The sequence below is a fragment of the Cyclopterus lumpus genome, chromosome 8 (genome assembly GCF_009769545.1).
Source record: "Cyclopterus lumpus isolate fCycLum1 chromosome 8, fCycLum1.pri, whole genome shotgun sequence".
In the NCBI taxonomy this organism is placed as follows: domain Eukaryota; kingdom Metazoa; phylum Chordata; class Actinopteri; order Perciformes; family Cyclopteridae; genus Cyclopterus; species Cyclopterus lumpus.
In genome coordinates this window covers 4,088,629-4,108,132 of record NC_046973.1, presented here as the reverse complement: position 1 = coordinate 4,108,132, position 19,504 = coordinate 4,088,629, and the positions used below count along the sequence as shown (strand labels likewise).

General features: G+C 42.3%; 1 protein-coding gene across 1 annotated transcript; it reads right to left on the bottom strand.

The window, feature by feature from the left end:
- Nucleotides 1-1,566: 1,566 nt before the first annotated feature.
- arhgdig (Rho GDP dissociation inhibitor (GDI) gamma) lies at nt 1,567-19,185 on the bottom strand. Its single transcript, XM_034539326.1, has 6 exons — nt 19,113-19,185; nt 9,978-10,151; nt 8,586-8,669; nt 4,088-4,164; nt 2,688-2,751; nt 1,567-1,982 (listed from the first exon to the last, which is right to left on the bottom strand). Exons 1-6 carry the CDS (start codon nt 19,183-19,185, stop codon nt 1,783-1,785), a joined length of 672 nt encoding a protein of 223 aa, XP_034395217.1. The 3' UTR covers nt 1,567-1,782.
- Between the last annotated feature and the right edge of the window lie 319 nt (nt 19,186-19,504).

The window sequence follows — 19,504 nt, the reverse complement described above, 5'->3', positions numbered from 1 at the left end:
ATTTTTTTAATCACATTCAATTTTACAATAAAGTCGTAAAAAAAGGAAGAGCATCTTGCTAAACCATGCAACACCCAACAAGCCAACATTTACAGTCAGTCTTAGATCACAACGATTTCAAGTTCAATGTTCAATATGTTCAGCGACAATGACAATATCATATCCAAAGACTTAACACTATAATGATTTACTTCTCAGTATTCTTTCAGCTACCGTCTCAAAATGTTTAATTAATAGTCAGAGCGGAATTGTATTCTCATCGTGTGTCCTTGGTATATGAGAGAAGTTTAGAAAAGGGCACACTTTGTTCATTTTTAATGAATCAAATTATTAATGGACATGCATGCATCTTTCTACAATATGCACAGTTTCAGTCTTTAATTGGTCTTTCAAAACGCTCCACAAAGACTCGAGAAGGCTGCTGCTTTCAAAGCACACAGCAATGTTAAAATAAGATGCATCCCGGTTTATTAACGTTTGGATAATTAGAGCATAATCTCTTTATATGATTTAAAAAAAACTACCGTTCCTTTACCTCCTGTAGAACTGAGGATGTGAACTATCACTCGGTTGTTTTTTTTGCAATGAAAAAACGATATTTGTGGGGATGCGACAGATCGATCAATCTATACCCTAAGACATGGGATGAAATATATACTTTACCCGAAGAAATACATGAAGAAAATACAACGAGTTAACCGACACCTACGGTTGAGAAAGTCTTTTTTTAATTCTACATCTATTTTGGGGATAGTCTTGCTCTACGTTTTAAAACCACAGTACTACAAATAAATGTAAAGCCTTGGGGGACGTAAATTGGAATTATAATATTGCCATTGATCAATTTCTTTGCCTATGTTGTATGCATTTGTGTACATTTTGGCACACCATTGAATGTGCTGAATTAGCTCTTAGGGGTTCCTGTTTTTAAGTGTGTAGTGTATGTTTTTCCACGATGGACATGAAGTCCCCGGGATCCAAGAAGTTAAACTGAATCTGAAAATAAGAGAAATATGTCTACGAGAATTCTGGCCAATTGTGGCAATCGGGTGCAAACGAGGGCACAAATGTGATCCGCGTAAGCACGTGAACGTAAATGACCACCACAATAACGCGGCCCTCAGCGTGCGATCTTACACAGCGGTAGCTGAACAAACAACCGTCCTCCAGGGGGCGACGTGGAGCCAATCGGAAGGGACTCCATGAACACGGCACACTCGCTGCAGTGCGTTGAAAACCATCTTACGTCTTAAGGTTTAAAGGCCTCAATGAGCTCCATGTCACACATCATCATTGCCTACGTAATGTATATTGTATTTGTGACTTCCTTTAAATGCCTGTTTATGCCCCGCCCCCCCCACTCCCCTACTGCTGCTTGAAGAAATTTCCCCCTGGGGATGAATAAAGTACATTTAATCTAATCTATGAAGGCAGGGTGGGAGAAAGGAAAAGGAGATCATCATCCCTAAAGCTTCCTCGTGTGAACTTTGAATGGATGTGATACAGATGTAAAATAATCTGGAAGAAGAGAGAGAGAGAGAGAGAGAGAGAGAGAGAGAGAGAGAGAGAGAGAGAGAGAGAGAGAGAGAGAGAGAGAGAGAGAGAGTGAGAGAGAGAGGATTCTTTTCTCCAAAAGTCACCGAACAGACAAGGAAGGAAAGGTCAATGTAAGGAGGGGGAGGAGGGTGAAAAGGGTGAAACGGGGAAGGTCAAAAGGGAAGGGGGAGAACAGGAGTGAAAGACAGGAAGCTGCAGCATCATCATCATCATCTCTCTCTCCCTCTATTCACTCCAGTCCTTGTTGAGGTCGAAGTTCCACTCCCAGTCCAAGTGGGCGTTCTTGTCGTCGTCGGTGAAGTGGGACATGACCTTGTAGTGGCCGCGTGACATCACGCCTCTGGGGACCTCGTCCACCGGGCAGAGGAACTCGTGCTCCTCTTCCCTCGGGCAGTAGCTTCCCACCATGTGCGACACCTTGTCCACTGCAGGAAGATACAAGATGGACACTTTGGGGAGGACGGAAAAAAAACAGTTGGATGAAGCCGTTTGCGGCTCCACTATAGGGAGCTGGGTGGAGTCTAATAAAGTGCCTCAAGTGATGTCATCTGAGTCATTTAGGGCTGGAAAAAACTACAAACTATTACAGAGAGAAGTGAGCTCACCTGAGCTCTAAGAATCCTCCTCACACTGCAAACTGTTTATCAAACATTTACTTAAAAAATGATCTTACATTTAAGAGAGCTTTGGGGGGTAGTCCAAAACAAAAGGTGGGAAAACACAATACAATATGTACCGATATTTATAATTGAGAATAGCGTCGTTGCATGTTTTTTTGTTGTTGCATTGCTAATCGAGCCGGCATTGATTTTGTTTGCATTTGCTCTCCGTGCTCCCTCGTTATCCGCACTGAAGCACATCAGCAGAATAATGTTTTTCCTTTTCCAGTTTTATTTCTTTCTATTTAATGCAATGAGCCTATTATTTCATCCCTGTGTATTTATAATAAATGTATTTCATTGCTTGCACAAGGCAATCGCTAATAGTTTTTCCACAAATAAAATAGTATTTAAAAAAAAACCAATACATATACCATATTTAGTCACAACAAATTTCTTTTGTCACTTTATTATCAGCATAAAAAAAACAACTAGATGAGTATAGTCCTGAATATATTCTTAACAAGGTACCTGTCATTCCTTTTCTGGAGGTCACGTGATGGTACCGCAAGCCAGCAACGATTTCTCTGTTCACCTGCACACACACACACACACACACACACACACACACACACACACACACGCACGCCCACGCAGGGTTTCATCAGATCTCCAAACATTTTCAAGGACTTTTCTGGAACCCGTTATTATAAACCTGGGAACCAAAAACATGGATATTACATTATTACATTTCCCATAATGCTACTCAACAGCCTTATTTCTATTAAAAACATTTTGTAATTGTTGCTTGTTTGGATAAGTGCTGTATAAATAACCTGTATCATTAATAATGTGTTTGTAGATTAAAAACCTGCAATGCACACCATGAAAATAATAACCAATAACATAGAGTTCAATATTCTAATATTACAACTACACAGAAAAAGGATTTTCTACTAAACTATTGACACCCTCAGTCGAGCTGCATTAGAAGGCAGCAGTGAGGCCATCTGTCCAGCAGGTGTCCTCACAGCTGTTAGCTGTCGAAATGCAGATTTTTACAAATGATACATGACAGGAATATCATTTACAGATTAAAAACATATATACGTGTGAAGTTATTCTTTAATCCTTAAGGGAACACGAATGTGTGTATCACAGCAATCCATACGGAAGTTTGAGACATATCAACTGAAAAGTACAAATGGGGACCTGGTGGTGGCGCTAGAGGAAAATTAATACCAAATTTCAATGGAAATCAATATAATATTAGATATTTGAGTAAAAACCAAACACAAATACAATATAATATAATCCCACTGATATCGTCATCTGTAGTCTGGCTCACAATACTATTAAAGAAACTTAAGAGTGACTTTTCTCATTTAAAGAAATCTAAATTGTAATCGCAGACTTGAGAAAGTACGTTTTAAGTTTCCTCTCTAGTATGATCATTAAATATGATAATGGCCTTGCTTGACATGTTGGCTACTCGCCCCTTAATCAATCACAGTGATCACCTGATCCTCTGTTGGTTGGTTCCACCCAAACACACCATCCAAATAAATACATGAATACTATTTAGTAGAATTAGATCACAGTGGTGGCTGCTGATATAATTGCTTTCGACTCGTGCGATCCAAATGTTTTCGATAACCTAAAGTCCAAAAGTCAAAATCCGACAAGATATTTCTGTTATAATAGAAGAAGTTATAATAATTAAAGACGTTTTAATAAAAACAGACCAACTCGTTTAAAACGCTGATTTAAATCGAGGATTTTGTCTGCAGATTTGTAATTTTTTAGGGTGATGTCATCAGAAAATAGGGGGAAGGGGAGGGGCTTCAAGGAAAAACATGTTGTGACCCGCTGATTGAGCGTAAACCTTTCCATCCCTAACGTACCTCTGCTGCTGCATCCATCCATCTTACCTTGAAGTGTATCTTCAGTCTGTACGTGACTCCTTCCTTTAGGGAGAGGGTCTTCTCCTTCAGAGCGCTCAGGTCTTCTGCACAGACAGCAACCACAAAACATCCCTCATGGTCAGCATGACTCACTCTGTGTGATATCACCTCTCCAAATGACTCACGACATGACCACAATGCTGCTGATTTACACAAATACAAAGCGGAATTGTATCAGAACAAAAATATCTGGACAAATTGCAGATCTTTAGCCCAAAATATGTATTTTTATTTAACTAACATTTATTTTCCCTGTTTTTCCAAACTTTATTGCTTGAATTTCCATACTAAAAGACGTGGCCGTCGAGATTTAATTAAAATTAAAAAAATATTTACAATCACAAAAAGGAACTTGGATGGTCAAAAGAAACAAAACGAGCCAAAAAGGGATTTTGAAAACCAACAAGGAACAAAAAGTTGCATTGTTGATTCAAATAAGTTCACTTTTTTTTGTAAGTCTTAGTTGCTTACAATAATATAAATTAAAATCATGAAAAAAATACACTTAATTCAGCAGATTTGGGGCAATGTACTCTCATTGTGTGAGCTAAAAAAGAGGAATTCAAGCCATAAAGTTGCTTTTATAACGTTACTGGTGGAAACAGAACGGCTTCTTTGTTCAATAAAATACTCGTTGTCTTGCAGTTGATCGGGTTCATCGTACCAATGGAAAAAGCACACAGAAATGCATCCACTGCCTAATCACTTTATATCTCAATTTCAAAACCCGACCATCAGTCCTGAGTGCCTCCTAATGGACGGAGATAAACAAGGGAAGGAAGGAGGAGAGGAGATGGAGGAGAGATAGGGAACGGGCTGAATAAAAACAGAGAGGCAGCCGAGCAAAGAAAACAAGGTTGGACAAGTGCTCTGTACGGGCGCACAGGTTTGATTCCCACCGGCGGCGCCCATATGAAATATATATATATACAGTATATATATATATATATATATATATATATATATATATATATATATATATATATATATATATATATATATATGTGCACTTTAAAGAAAAGGCCTCGAAGAATCGACATAATGCTCTTTCTGATGAAAATCTGCCAACTCTGCTGATGTTGACAGTTGCGTTTTCACTTAAATTGAGAATCTACATGTCCCCCCTTGTGGTTTGGGAGATTCATAGCAATGCTCCCCATTAAATACAATCATAAATGTATGTCGTCATGAAGGTGTTCCTCACAGGCCGGCAGAGATTCATCACTGCTCTAGCTGTGTCTCGGTCTCATTCAATTCAGTCTCTCTCCCGCTTATGAACTGTAGAATGTAAATCTCCTCTCCCTCCTCCTCCCTCCTCCTCCTCCTCCTACCTCCTCCTCCCTCCCTCCCTCCTCTTCTCCTCTTCTCCTTCCTCTCGTCTCAGGGGACCGAGAAAAGAGAGAAGATGCTGGCCTCCCCCGGGAGCGTCTGACTGAGAAAATAGGTCAGTGTGGAGCATCGTGCTGCATTGGACTCAGCCACAGGTAGACAACCTGTTATCCTCACCCACACCCACACCCACACCCACACCACACACACACACACAGCTGAGCCTCACACACCGAAAGATTAGTAAAATATTAGGGAATAAATCAACTGACCCTGCTAGTTTACTTTGTGATCTATTTTAACAATAACAATTTAAAAAAATTATTTTCATTGTTTCATTTGTTTTTGTTACATGATTCACATATAAAATGTGTTGTGTTCTTATATATTAAACTACCCGACAGTGTATGAAGTAGTTAAAGTAATACTAGCTCCGCCTTGCTCTGAGCTAAATGCTAATGTCAGCATGCTAACAGGCTCATATTGACAAAAAGAGTCATGACACCAGTAAAAGGTCTATTTTAAAATACATAAAAATTGAAGAAAGTCGCTTAGTGCGGGCAGCATATATATATACATATATATATATATATATATACATATATATATATATATATATATACATATATATATATATATATATATATATATATATATATATATATATATATATATATATATATATATATATATATATATATAATGTGTATTCAAGCCAAACTAGGCCACAGCATTGTGTCCATGTTATTGCATGGGGGCCCCATTGGCCAATAAATCCTCATCTCTGGCAGTCATATTGCTTTTTCCACCGAATTGCAGAGAAACGCATTACAAGTTGCTTTTATGCTGCCCGAAAAAAAATTAATAAAAATGATTTTCATGTTTAAATGCATCAGTGTTCAGAAGGCCATTGATCTAAACACGAGCAACGACTGAAACTGTGATTCCTTGAGAGAGAGAACGGATCGGAAGGAAAGTCGGTCAAGAAGATCAGTCAGGCTAACAGTTTAAAAACAATAATCTAAAATGATTCACATGAGAGCTCTATATATTCACTAGATAAACCTCAGTGCAAAATATTATATATAAGAATTTGGGACTATTTCTTATTGTATAAACAAAATCCACGCAATTAGTTTATTTGAGGTCATGAATACTGTAACATAATGAAGTAAAACGCTTCAGTGGACACAAATGATGAATGATACACAGTGAGAGCTCGGATGTGCACGAGGGAACCCGAACAACGTGGCAGCGGTTAAAGGTCTCCGATGGGACAACCGGCATCTCGTTTCTCTGCTCCACACTTTCAAAAAGTGTGGAGCAATCACCTTTACTGTGGTGCAATGTACACACACACACACACCCTCACACATACACACACACACACACACACACACACACATGCAGAGTAGTAAATGCTCGTCATCGTGCTGCATTGGACTCAGCCTGCAGTGTATAATGAGGTCTCTAATGCATTCAGCCTCCGATGGAAAGTCCATTTTCACATGCAGCCTGGTGCCGGCTCGACTATCTAACTGCAACGCGATACACCGAGCAGGACCGATGATCACCCGGCCGCTCACTCCGTAGATTAATGATGAAAGATGCTTTTCTCTCACACGGCGGCATGCGGCCTTTTCTTTCTTCTGCAGAACACAAACACACACACACACACACACTCATCCAGATATGAAGATATGAGAAGGAATGAGTTGCACAAGACCAAACAGCAGCGCAGTTTCTTTTAAAGACGCAGGTGCAATCAAGTGTTTCGGAAAGAGCCTCCGACATCGGACTGACGTTTCTTTGTCTGCGTGTTGGGACAAGGAGAAGTCGTTTATTATGCTTTAAGAAATCATCTGTAAAATTGATGAATCGAGACACAAATGAACTGTGTCACACACACACACAACTCCTCGCGAACTGAAGCGTGGTCGGGACCAAACAACAACAACAACAACAACAACAACAACAACAACATTGTGGTTGGGCTGAAATGTAACATGAGAAACAAAAAACACGTAACTTTAAAATAACTCAATAAGGCGAACACCGGTCCTGTCTTTAAATCCCTAATAGAGGTCAATCTCAAACACATCCCCCATAATGCAACAGGACCATCATTCGTCCATTCCACCACAAGTATTTGTTTGTGCTGCTGATGACATCACCAGGATCTCTCCCTACAACAGTTCTTCTGATTAGTTCTCCTTGTGTCTATTCCACAAGCTGCCTCTTTAAACTCCCCACCTGTACGCAATGCAGTCTTTCCATGAAATTATATTGTCCGAGTCGAGATTACTCAATTGATTTTCCATCCACCTTTCACTTCCTCCATCATCCGCGATGTCGATCAGATCTGAAAGCATTATGCGTGTCTCTTTCCATTTAGTGCAGATCAGCAGATCTTCCATTACACAGAGAAGCATGCACACTAAAGGCTGCTGGACCCTCTGTGTTCAGAGGCGGTATTGCCTAGCAACCAGGTGACCTTTCAATGTGTGTGCGCGTGTGAATGTGCATGTGTGTGTGTTACTGTGTGTGTGTTATAGGGAGGCATCAGACAAGGAAAAACAAGAGCAAAGCACACACACACACACACACGCACACACAAACGGACACACACGCACAGCCACAGCTCCTGTTGACACGCCCTAACACACAAGTCAATGACAGGTGAAAACACACACTCACAAATCGATCCTTTCCTCAACGTTATCCCCTGTAGGGATTGACATAATCTCTATGCAGCCACCTGATTACCATGCACCGCAGACCACACACGCACGCACGCACGCACGCACGCACGCACGCACGCACGCACGCACGCACGCACACCGAAGTGAACTTAGACACACCTCACTGTCCTTCTCTGACTGTGGCTTTCGCCTGCACCCGGGGGAAGATGTCATTACAGCCCACTAAGCAAACATTTGTCTGTCTCCTCTCTCTGGAGCAAAGACACGCCCACTGCAGTCTTTCTGCACATAAAAGGCAGAGCGAGGGGTGAGATGCCTTGCTCCGGGGGCATGTCAGTGGCGTGTGTCACAACTAGCCAGGGTTAAGGAGGAAGAGAAACGCTGGATAGAGAGGAACAAAGGGGAAGGGCGATGAAAGGGGGAGCGTCGCCTACCTGTCAGGTCCATGCTGATTGGTTCAGGAGCCTCGTCACACAGCAGGGTCAGTCTGGTCACCTGGACATTCGCCACAGCGGGGTCTGGAGAGGAAAAACATACATATATTCATATATTTATTTGCTTGTTTGTATATCTTTAGTTAGACACTCTGGAAAATAAGCTTTTTTTAATTTGCTTTACTGCAATATTTGATGAGAAGAGAGTCAGGAGACAATTATCTTAGCTTTGCATTAAGAAGTAAGTTATACACAAATGTTATATGGACCTTATTCTTATTCTTTTAAGCTTTTCAGATGATAATATATGACATTTGTCAATTTAAAGTCTTCGTCTGACTGAAGACACACATAGAGGCGAGGACGCATCGCAGACAGAGACAGACGGATGGGAAGAGGAGGTAGAAGGTGGACCGTCACTATTACACACAATGCTTCTTTAAGGGTGAGTGTCCATTTAGCGTAGATTCATCCTGGCAAATAAAACAGCTGACAGGAACCGAAGGATGCACTTTTTCTTTTTTTGTTTAGTAGAAAAATGCTCCACGGACGAATGAAGCGTCTCATTATTTTGGGACACGGAGGGGAAAAGCAGTGGGAAGCAAATCTGGAGGATTAGGGTATTTGTTAAACATGAAATAAAAACGTCTTCCCATTATGAAGACATATTTATGCTGCAGCAGCTGAGGCTGAATGTCATTAGGATCTCTCTCCTTAATTGGTCAGAAATCAAAGCATCTGGCAAACTGACATTTCACTCGACTCCCCAAATGTCAATTGCCTGGCGATACGACTTATTTTTAGTCTGGTCCAAAGGCCGGAAAAATATCGAACGTCCATTGTGCTAATTCTGAAATTAAACATATTAAAATATCTCAGTCCATAAACATTTCAGTTATTGGAGAAGAAAGTAATCGTCCAATCCCAGTATTGTAGGCCATCCGGACAGATTAAAAGCTTTTGACAATGAAGTCCTCTCCGCCCCTGCCCACTTCCCCCTTCCTCTCTTTACAGCCTTTCTCACTGTATTTCATATCACCAAGATGAAGATGAGGTGGTGTTAAGTTACAGCAGTGGGGGAGTCAGAGCTATTCTACTGATAGCAGCTGCCATGGCCCGGCTGCTGGATTAGAGATGCTGAGGCAGGCAGCTCTATTCCAGTGTGTGTGTGTGTGTGTGTGTGTGTGTGTGTGTGTGTGTGTTTGATCAGAAGTTGATGACTGCGAGGAACTCTGCACCAAGTCGTGAGATAGAGTGAATGGTATTATTAAAGCTGCAGTACCGTCGGGTACCATGGTGATTCACCAGCTCTTCCATCACCTCGGGTAAACAATAGACACGCACACACACACACACACACACACACATGCACACACACACACACACACACACCTGCTGGCCTTGTTTCCCTCCCCAGCAGGGTTTGCTTGTACTTGACCAGACTCTCGTCATTTTTGTCCAGTTGCCGAATCTCCTCCAAACTCTTCTGGACCGGCGCGATGTAGTTTAGGTTTCTGTCGTCCTCTTCCTCCTCAATACGAAGATCCTTCTTGTCGGCCAGCAGACCTTTTAGAAAGAAGAGAGAAGAACCAGTAAAGACGTATCCACACACTCCCCCCAAATACCTCGCCTGTCATTTCCCAAAGGTGTTCATTTGAATTGACTTTAAACTGGATTAACACTTATAATATACACAATATAATATAAAAGTGTGTATATCGTTACAGTGATTGCAATCTCTGAACCCCGTCGGCTGCTGTTGTTGGATAAGCCTCCGGAGGCGAGGAGCTATAGCGAGCTTCTTCTCTTCATTGATTACGGTCCGATTAGCAACTTGAGATGCGAGAGTTGGAGTTGAGAGACGACACGTACCACCGTGTTGTCGCACAAGAAGCCGGTTAACAAGCACGTTTTAAAAAACAATAAAAAGCTCAATGTTTCACTGCATTCAACCAAAGCCCGCTCGAACGTGATCGATCATTGACTACAAAACATAAACCAGAACTCACAATAATTGTCAAGTCTGCATTCTTATTAACACAAACTGGATGTTTCAACCATTTATCCATCAATTAAGCTAAGCTAACAACCATCTTAGGTGTTATTTAAATATATATAATTAAAGCATTTATCCAAGTTTCTCCTTTAGCTGACTATTTCAACCATTTTAGCCATTTATCCACCTGACAATTATTATTTATTTCCAGTATCACTTTCAGCTAATTATTTATTTCATTGTTTATTTATTCATTAATGTTAATTAATTTATGTTTAATACAATATAATATAAGAGAGGATGATGAGTGCCTTTACCAATATCACTAAAAATAAAAATAAAATAATAACAGCTGACTTCTACCTGACTATCCCCTGGAAAGTGCGAAGAAGAAAAAAACAATTAAATAACATTTGCAGCAGAGCTCACCTGGGTCAATATATCTGTTATATTTCAGTGTCTAAAAAAAACTCAACCGACAGGCGAGATTGCTTTACGGTCCAGGAGAAGATGCATCTTACTCCGGGGCCAGCTGCAGGCATCCGGGGTTGGATTTCATCAGGGATTTTTTGATTTAATATAGAATTTTAAAGACATTTGATAATGTGTATTGCGAGCTGAAATTTCATTTTTGTGCATCTCCACCTCATCCACACCTCCCGTGAGTAAATACTTGCAAGACGGGGAATAGTTGCACGACGACGGGGTTTAACACAACCGCAGATCACAGCAGTCACCGGAGAACACAGCGGTTCATGTAAGCCGGTGGACAAAACAAACATTTATTTTGAACTGACCGGTGAACATTTGAACACTCGAGGCCCTTATTTACCAAGATGCACCAACGGCATGGATTGAAAACCCTTTAGTCCACACTAAAACGTGCCTCCTGCGGCCAGTCATGACCACAATGCAAGCTCAGCGTTGGCAATAACGCCACTTTTGACCACGATAAAATCTTCTGGACGACGAACGAACTCAAGACTTTTCAAGTTTCTTTGTGACTTGGTGTGTTGAAAACTCTGTGGTCCAAAGAGTCGAGGGCTGAGATGAATTACCTATTAAATGTTCTTCTCTCATCGACACACATACACACAGACACACAGACACACACACGGTGCATGGTCTCCCACACAAATGCACAATGTAACCTCTAGACTCCAATTATCTGGAGAACAGGGCGCTCAGACACAAACTGCGTGCCGTATTTACCGTGCGGTAACTGCGTCGTGTAATAGCCTCTGGTTCTGTTTTTACTGTTCATAATGAGACGGCTCAGTGTACATCAGCTCAGAGCTGTGTGTGGAGGTAATTGGATGACACAGAGAGTAGACAACTGCACACACACACACACACACAAATGAACACACCAAACAGCATATGGATGCAGTCAAACCCTGTTTGATTATGTAAACATTAGTGGAAATCAAACGTGTTGAACAGCAACATAATGTCCAAATAATGTGTCACACTCTCACACACACACACACACACACACACACACACACACACACACACTCCTGTGTTCGTAGCAGTACCCCACCCAGTCAGGGCCAAACCCGGCTGCCTTCAGTCCGTCACCATGGCAACCCTTTCAACTCCCCTCGCGGTGACATCACCTTTTTGCTGTGGATCTGTTTTTTATACGTCCGAATGTACAAAGTGGAGCAATTAATTCCTACTTTCCATGGTGAATCACTTTTAATACAACCCCGCAAGTGCATTTACAACAATTAATATTTAACGGCATCATTTTCGTTTCTAATGGACAAAAACTCTCAATCAGTTTCTTTGTTATTTTTACATGAAAGTAAAGTTTCCACTGAGCACAGCGTGAGGTAAACTGTTCGCATGCAGCGCTACAGCTAATGAGACATTGGTGGTTTACACATTAGTATCCTTAATTTACAAGGATTATACAGACAGATTCCACCACCTCATACTTTAATTATATCGGGCAGATTAATTATCCCCACACAGGCGTTTCCTTTCCATCACGGTGACAATGTAGGTGTTCAGCAGAGCAATGCACTTTAAAACCCTTGATTCTGATATGAAATATGTATACATGAAATAGCATTAATTAGCTTAATGTTTTGAATCTGCATATCTTTAGTATTATTATTATTAATAAAGACAACTGTTGTTTTAAGACCTCCTGTGGTGCTTTCTGTGTTGGATGCTGTTCATTTTAAGCAGCTGAAAACATGAGGAATTGTTGAGGTAAAAAACTCCCGCGGTTTAAAATATTAACACAATAATCTACCCAAACACACACGTGTTAAACTCTTTGTCAGATCTGGGTGGCGGATGACTTCATAAATGATTCACCCGGCTGTATTTACATATCAAACTGTGCAGCCCATCCCCACAAGAGGAGCGTAAAATGGGTCCCCGAGCCGCTGCTCTACTCCCCTCTCTGACATCTGATGGCTCCTCTTTGATCTCCAGGCTGCTGACCTGTCACACTAACCGTCAATTAACATCTATTTATTTAAAAAGTCAGGGTTTTGGTCCTCAGAGGATACAAGAGTGTTTGAATATGTGGCGCGAGGCAGTAGCAACAGAAAAAAACCTGAGAAGAGAAATGTCTCCTTTGTTTGAAGGTGAGTAAGATGCTCCGGAGGAATAGGCTCTGTATTTAATTTCTACTACAAGTAACACATATTTTCTTGCAAAAGAAAAGCGGTGGGATTCGTAATAGCGCGTGAGAGGGAGGGGAAGACACGCCGCTGCCAAGGACACTACTCTAGGACACTAGGACTCTAGGACTCTAGGATGCTCTAGAGGCCGCCAGAGACACCTTTGACATAACGTCAACATTTTACCCAATATTAGTTCATTTTTTTAGACATTGAACCTTTAAAATTAGGTCAATTTAGTACAAATGTATCTGATCTAAAGGCGGACTTTATTTTAAACCTACAAATGTTGATTCCTTATGTGATAATAGCTTTCTGTAACATGCACCTTATTAGGATTGCGCATAATTTAAAAAAAACAAGAACCCATAAAGACATGTTAGAGACGGTTTTCTAAAATCTGTGAAAACATTTCTCTACTTTGCACGATTTAATCAGTTTAGTCAAAAAGAAAAAGAATAAAAAAATGTAAAAAGCAGCTGAATTAAGCCGAAACATCCGTGGCTAAAACCTGGTGTTAGAGACAAGCTAACACCAGTGAAAAGCCAGCAGTCTGTCTGTCCTCTTCCTTCTGTTTTCCTGATTTCAGCCCCTCCATCTGTGATGTGATATCAACCCCGTGGATTTTCTTCGATAGCCATAAAAACTGCCTCATTAGCTTCCCAAACCGTCTTCTGCATCGTAACGCACCTGCCGGCTGTTGAACACGTGCTACAAGCGTGAAGCGGCACTCTAGTGTTGTCTCGGAAAAGCTTAAAATCATGTATACGGCGAGGAACTTCATTCGTTCGTGAATTTAAAAAAAAAATCTTATCACACAAAAGAAAAGTGAGAAAGGACACGCGCGTTTAAAAAGAGGAATGTCATCGACAAGGAACCTGACACCTCTCAGCCAATGAGTGAGCTTTTAAAAATATATTCTTCTTCTTGTGTCTGATTATCAGTATCTGTGTTCGTCTGCTGATATTTAAAGCTAAACCAACAGGTTTAGTGCAAAACCAACACGGCAATCTGTCTTGGCAGGAAAGAGGTGGCTTCAGGGGGAAGAAGGACTGCTCACACAAGTCCTAAAACAAACACACACACACACACACACACACACACACATACACACACACACACACACTTGTTGACACAAGACTTTCACACATTCTGTATCCAGATTGTGACTAACTCGACTATAGCGGGTAGACAGAGCCAGACTCGCTGTTTCCCCATTTCCAGCCTTAATGCTAAGCTAAGCTAAGCTAAGCAAAGGCTGCAGCCTTATATAACAGACAGATTTGAGATTGGAATCGATCTTCTCGTCCAATTCTCTGCCAGAAAGTGAAGAAGCATAATTCCCACATTGTGAAACTGCTCCTTTAAGGACTCAAATGTGTCCAGTGCTGGTGGTGTTCACCAGATGAAAACATGTAATCTGGATCAACAAACAATCTGCGTTTGACATTTATTTAAAATACTCTTAAGTCATCAAAAGGTAAACCTCTTTTATTTTTCCTCAACAGCCTCTTTACCGCCTCCTCTTTCCTTAACCCAGATAACTGTTCACCGTGTCAGGAAAAACACTTCCTTCTGACTCCCTGTGCGTTTGAGCCCTAAGCGGTGCAGTTTTTTATAGTCCGATGAGGCCCGGCTGTCACTGCTCTGTTCTAATGCTATAACGAGACCTCCGGGACGTGCAAACACACATATTATATACAGAAAAACACACGGGGCGGAAAGATAAAATAGAACCCTTTCAGGTCTCCGCAAAGCCGGAAGCGGCTTTTACAACAAAAGGAGGAGGCAGTGAAGGAGGATTGATCTAAATAACAGCATTACAGCGGGGCCGTGAGCCCGGTTTGCCTCCGTCTCCGAGGCCGGTGTCGGCGCGCGGCCTTTTCCCCGCTACGACGCGACGGGAATCAATATGTCACCGGCACGAGGCTGCAGACACACGCCGGGGGGGGACACTCCTGACACTTCATCATGTTAACCAAACGAATCGTTCACGTCTCATTTTCCCTGCATGTTTTTTACTTGTTGATGAAACACACGAGATGGCAAACAGATGACACCCAGCTGCTGTTATCGAGAACGTCGTCGTGCTGAGGGACGTCTCGTGATAATCACCGCGGCTTTTGGAGCAGGTGGTTTTACTGCAGACCGGATGCTTTTAAAAGCGTGTGCACAAAGGGGAGCAAGAGGCGAGAGGTGAAACCGCGCCCACATACGTATGACGAAGGCCTGACAGCTGCTGTACGGTTTGATGACCGCGAATGAGACAAGAAACGCCTCACTCCCCCATCCCTTGCTTCTTAAAAGGGTATCAACGTTTGAGTGCACCAGACTTGACACTGCACACCTCTGGGTCCGCAGCAATACACCCGCCACGTGTGAAGTAGATCGAGTGTTGGTTCATTTTTACAGATGCATTGACTCCCTTTTAAATCTTCATGGAAGCTGTAGTTTTTCATGTTATCATCAGGGCGAGTGAAGGCGACGCCGAAGTGTCTTAAACTTGCATTCTTTACACTGACCACCAGGGGGCGACTCCTCTGGTTGTATAGAAGTCTATGCTTCATGTGTTAAAGCTGCATTCTCTCTCCTGCCCACCAGGGGGCGACTCCTCTGGTTGTATAGAAGTCTATGCTTCATGTGTTAAAGCTGCATTCTCTCTCCTGCCCACCAGGGGGCGACTCCTCTGGTTGTATAGAAGTCTATACTTCATATGTTAAAGCTGCATTCTCTCTTCTGACCACCAGGGGGCGACTCCTCTGGTTGTATAGAAGTCTATGCTTCATGTGTTAAAGCTGCATTCTCTCTCCTGCCCACCAGGGGGCGACTCCTCTGGTTGTATAGAAGTCTATACTTCATATGTTAAAGCTGCATTCTCTCTTCTGACCACCAGGGGGCGACTCCTCTGGTTGTATAGAAGTCTATGCTTCATGTGTTAAAGCTGCATTCTCTCTCCTGACCACCAGGGGGCGTCTCCTCTGGTTGTATAGAAGTCTATACTTCATGTGTTAAAGCTGCATTTTCTCTACTGACCACCAGGGGGCGACTCCTCTGGTTGTATAGAAGTCTATGCTTCATGTGTTAAAGCTGCATTCTCTCTACTGACCACCAGGGGGCGACTCCTCTGGTTGTATAGAAGTCTATGCTTCATGTGTTAAAGCTGCATTCTCTCTCCTGACCACCAGGGGGCAACTCCTCTGGTTGTATAGAAGTCTATATAAATGACTCTACTACTCTTGATTTATTCCCTCAGTAAACATTGTAAACATTAGTTTATGGTCTCAATCTCTAGTTTCAAGTCTTCTTCAATACAGCATGAGGTTCATTTAGTAAATTATGGTCCATTTAGAGTAAAAACAATAAAGGCGGGGCTACATTGTGATTGACAGGCTGTGTATCGGGTGACGTCACGACGACTACGTCCACTTCTTACGCACAGTCTACGGTTCTCACGCGGTCATTGTTGTGGGAATTTGATTAAAATCACAACATATTCCATTTAAGGGAGCGACCGTTGCAGTGGAGGCAGATTTTGTCTGAGAGAATATATTAAGTAAAGAGTCGCAGTCAAAGCTGGTGAAACAGAGGCTCTGTCTCTCTAAAGACAGAAAGAAAAATTAATGTACATCACCCCTTTAATCGACCTCTCTCTCTCTCTCTCTCTCTCTCACCTCTCTCTCTCTCTCACACACACACACACACACTAATATGTCCTCAGTTGCTCTGCAGAGACAGCAGGTTGTCTAATTGACTGACTTGATTGGTCTCTTATGCGTCTGCTCACCCGCACAACCTCATTTATCACTGCTGGCACACACACAATAAAGGAGGAGGGATGACGTGAGGAGTAGATACAGTTTTGTGTGTGTGTGTGTGTGTGTGTGTGTGTGTGTGTGTGTGTGTGTGTGTGTGTGTGTGTGTGCGTGTGTGTGTGTGTGTGGACAGTAAGAGTGAGCAGAAGAGAGGGAAAAAGATGGGTGTTAAGGAGGATTAGGGATCAAGGTGTGGAGGTTGCGTTAATTGACAATGTGAGATAGAGGGAGGAAGAGAATAAGAAGGGACCGGGGGAGGACAAAGGGAGAGGAAGAAAGAGAGGAAGAGAGAGGTAAAAAACTAAACAAAAAAAGTGAGGGAGGATTAATGAGAAAATGCAGATAGAGAGACGGGCGGGGGGGGGAGGAAAGAAAAGGATTTCAATTAGCCCGTTTGAACGCTTGCTGCTCGCTGCCTGCGCACGTCTATTCTGATTGACAGCTCATGAAGAGCGTACTGGGCCTCACCCACCCACTCTCTCTCTCTTTCTTTCTCTCTCACCCACTCTCTCTCCCACTCTCTCTTTACCACACAGACAGTTTTATTCAGTGGTTTTTTTCCTGCTGACAGAACATGTCCATCTCGATCGCCTTTGTTTCCTTTCCTTTCTTTCTTTCCTGCTTAACCCCTGGTTCCTCCTCTCCTCCTCTCCTCCTCTCCTCCTCCCTTTCTCATCACCTACCCTCCTCGAACCATTCCCTCTTATCTTCCTTCCCCTCCTCATTCCATTTTCTTCTTCTTCGTCTTCATTTCTTCCTCACCTTCTCCAAAAACCTCCTTTTGTCACCGTTTGGCTCCCTACTTGCCATTTATCTTCCACTCAGTCACCTCCCACGTTCCCATCTCTTCCTCCTTCCTCCTCATTTTTCAAAACTCAATCTCAGCCAAGTGTTTTAGACGAGATTCGATGTGTCATAGTCGCACAAACGACAGCACAGACGCAACAGAATTCACTTAAATTCAACGTGTGTCGGTTTGTAATTTCTTGAAGTAGTTTTGTTTTGTTTTTGGTTCAAAGACTTTTGTGATGAAGGATTCAGTCCTTTAAAAGAGGGTTTTAACATACATGTAGGATAGTTGAAGTTAAGGGAGTGAACCACGAACTAGTGAATCAGACATGAAGATCTACGGTCCGACTGGAGCCATCAATTCAAATAGCTGTTTTTAATTCAGAGACTTAATAGAACTGATTATTCACGGCCGCCTTAGATCTTAAATCACATTTCACCTCCTTAAAGATCTCTCATTGTCTTCTGTTTCTTTGCTCCTAATTGTCTCTCTCTCTCTCTCTTTCAAGATGACTTCACTCACTTCCTCTGTTTGCATCCCTCTCTGCCTTATTCTCTTCATCTCAGAAAACACACACACACACACACACACACCTGTGTGAGGGGAAACCCCAGGACTGTTCCACCATCTGTAACTGTTCAGCCCTACTGCAGTGTAGTGAACACACACGCATGCACGCACACACACATACATAGAGAGAGAGAGAGAGAGATGCCTTGCAAATGTATACTGTTGCAAATATAAACGCAAAACTGCTTATAAAACTGATAGACACACAGACGCACACACACACACAGAACTGCTCCCTCTGCCAACATTTCTTATGAACACACCTTTTGCATGTATGTGAGCAGAAAAATAATTACAAAAGCCGGCAGAAGACATGCACAGATAAACACACACACACACATTACAGATAGTCACAGATAGCGTTGGAGGTGATCAATAGCTATTGATCTTCCACCTTTGGCTTGTCTTGGCGGCTTATGTTGGACATAAAAATGTCCACACCCGCCACGATAGAGACATATGGCAGGCACACTTACACACACACACACATGTACGTTCAAGCACATACACAAAGAACATCTCTTAAAACATAACGCACACGCCCGTGATTTTTATCTCATTTCTATATTATAAACACTTTAAAATGAACACACACAAAATAATAATTCATGCACCTTTAATAACTTATATTGTGGATGTTAATCTAATTCACTAGAGCACACACACACACACACACACACACACACACACACACACACACACACACCAACGCCTCACCTCTGTAGCACATAGTTAACCACAGCAGCTCCAGCACCTGACCCCCAAACTCACACACGTCCAATCCCAGCATGGTGCCTCTCTGCGGGGCTGAAAAACCAGACAAACCGGGGTGGGGGGGGGTGGACCTCCACAGGTAGCAACAAAGTAGCAGAGCAGGGACGGATTAAAATAGGAGACCATCCACAAAAGTCTTGAATTTTGGAGAGATAAAAATGGGGTGGGTGGGGGTGGGGGGGTGGGGGGGAGGGAGGTCAGATGGGCATCTCCTCCCCGGAAGAAATTTACACAATGTAGTTGGAAGGGGTGGAAGGGGAAGAGGAAAAGGGCTGGCGTGAGAGAGATGGAGGCAGAGAGGCAAGGAGGGTATCCTTGGGTGTGGGTGTGGATGT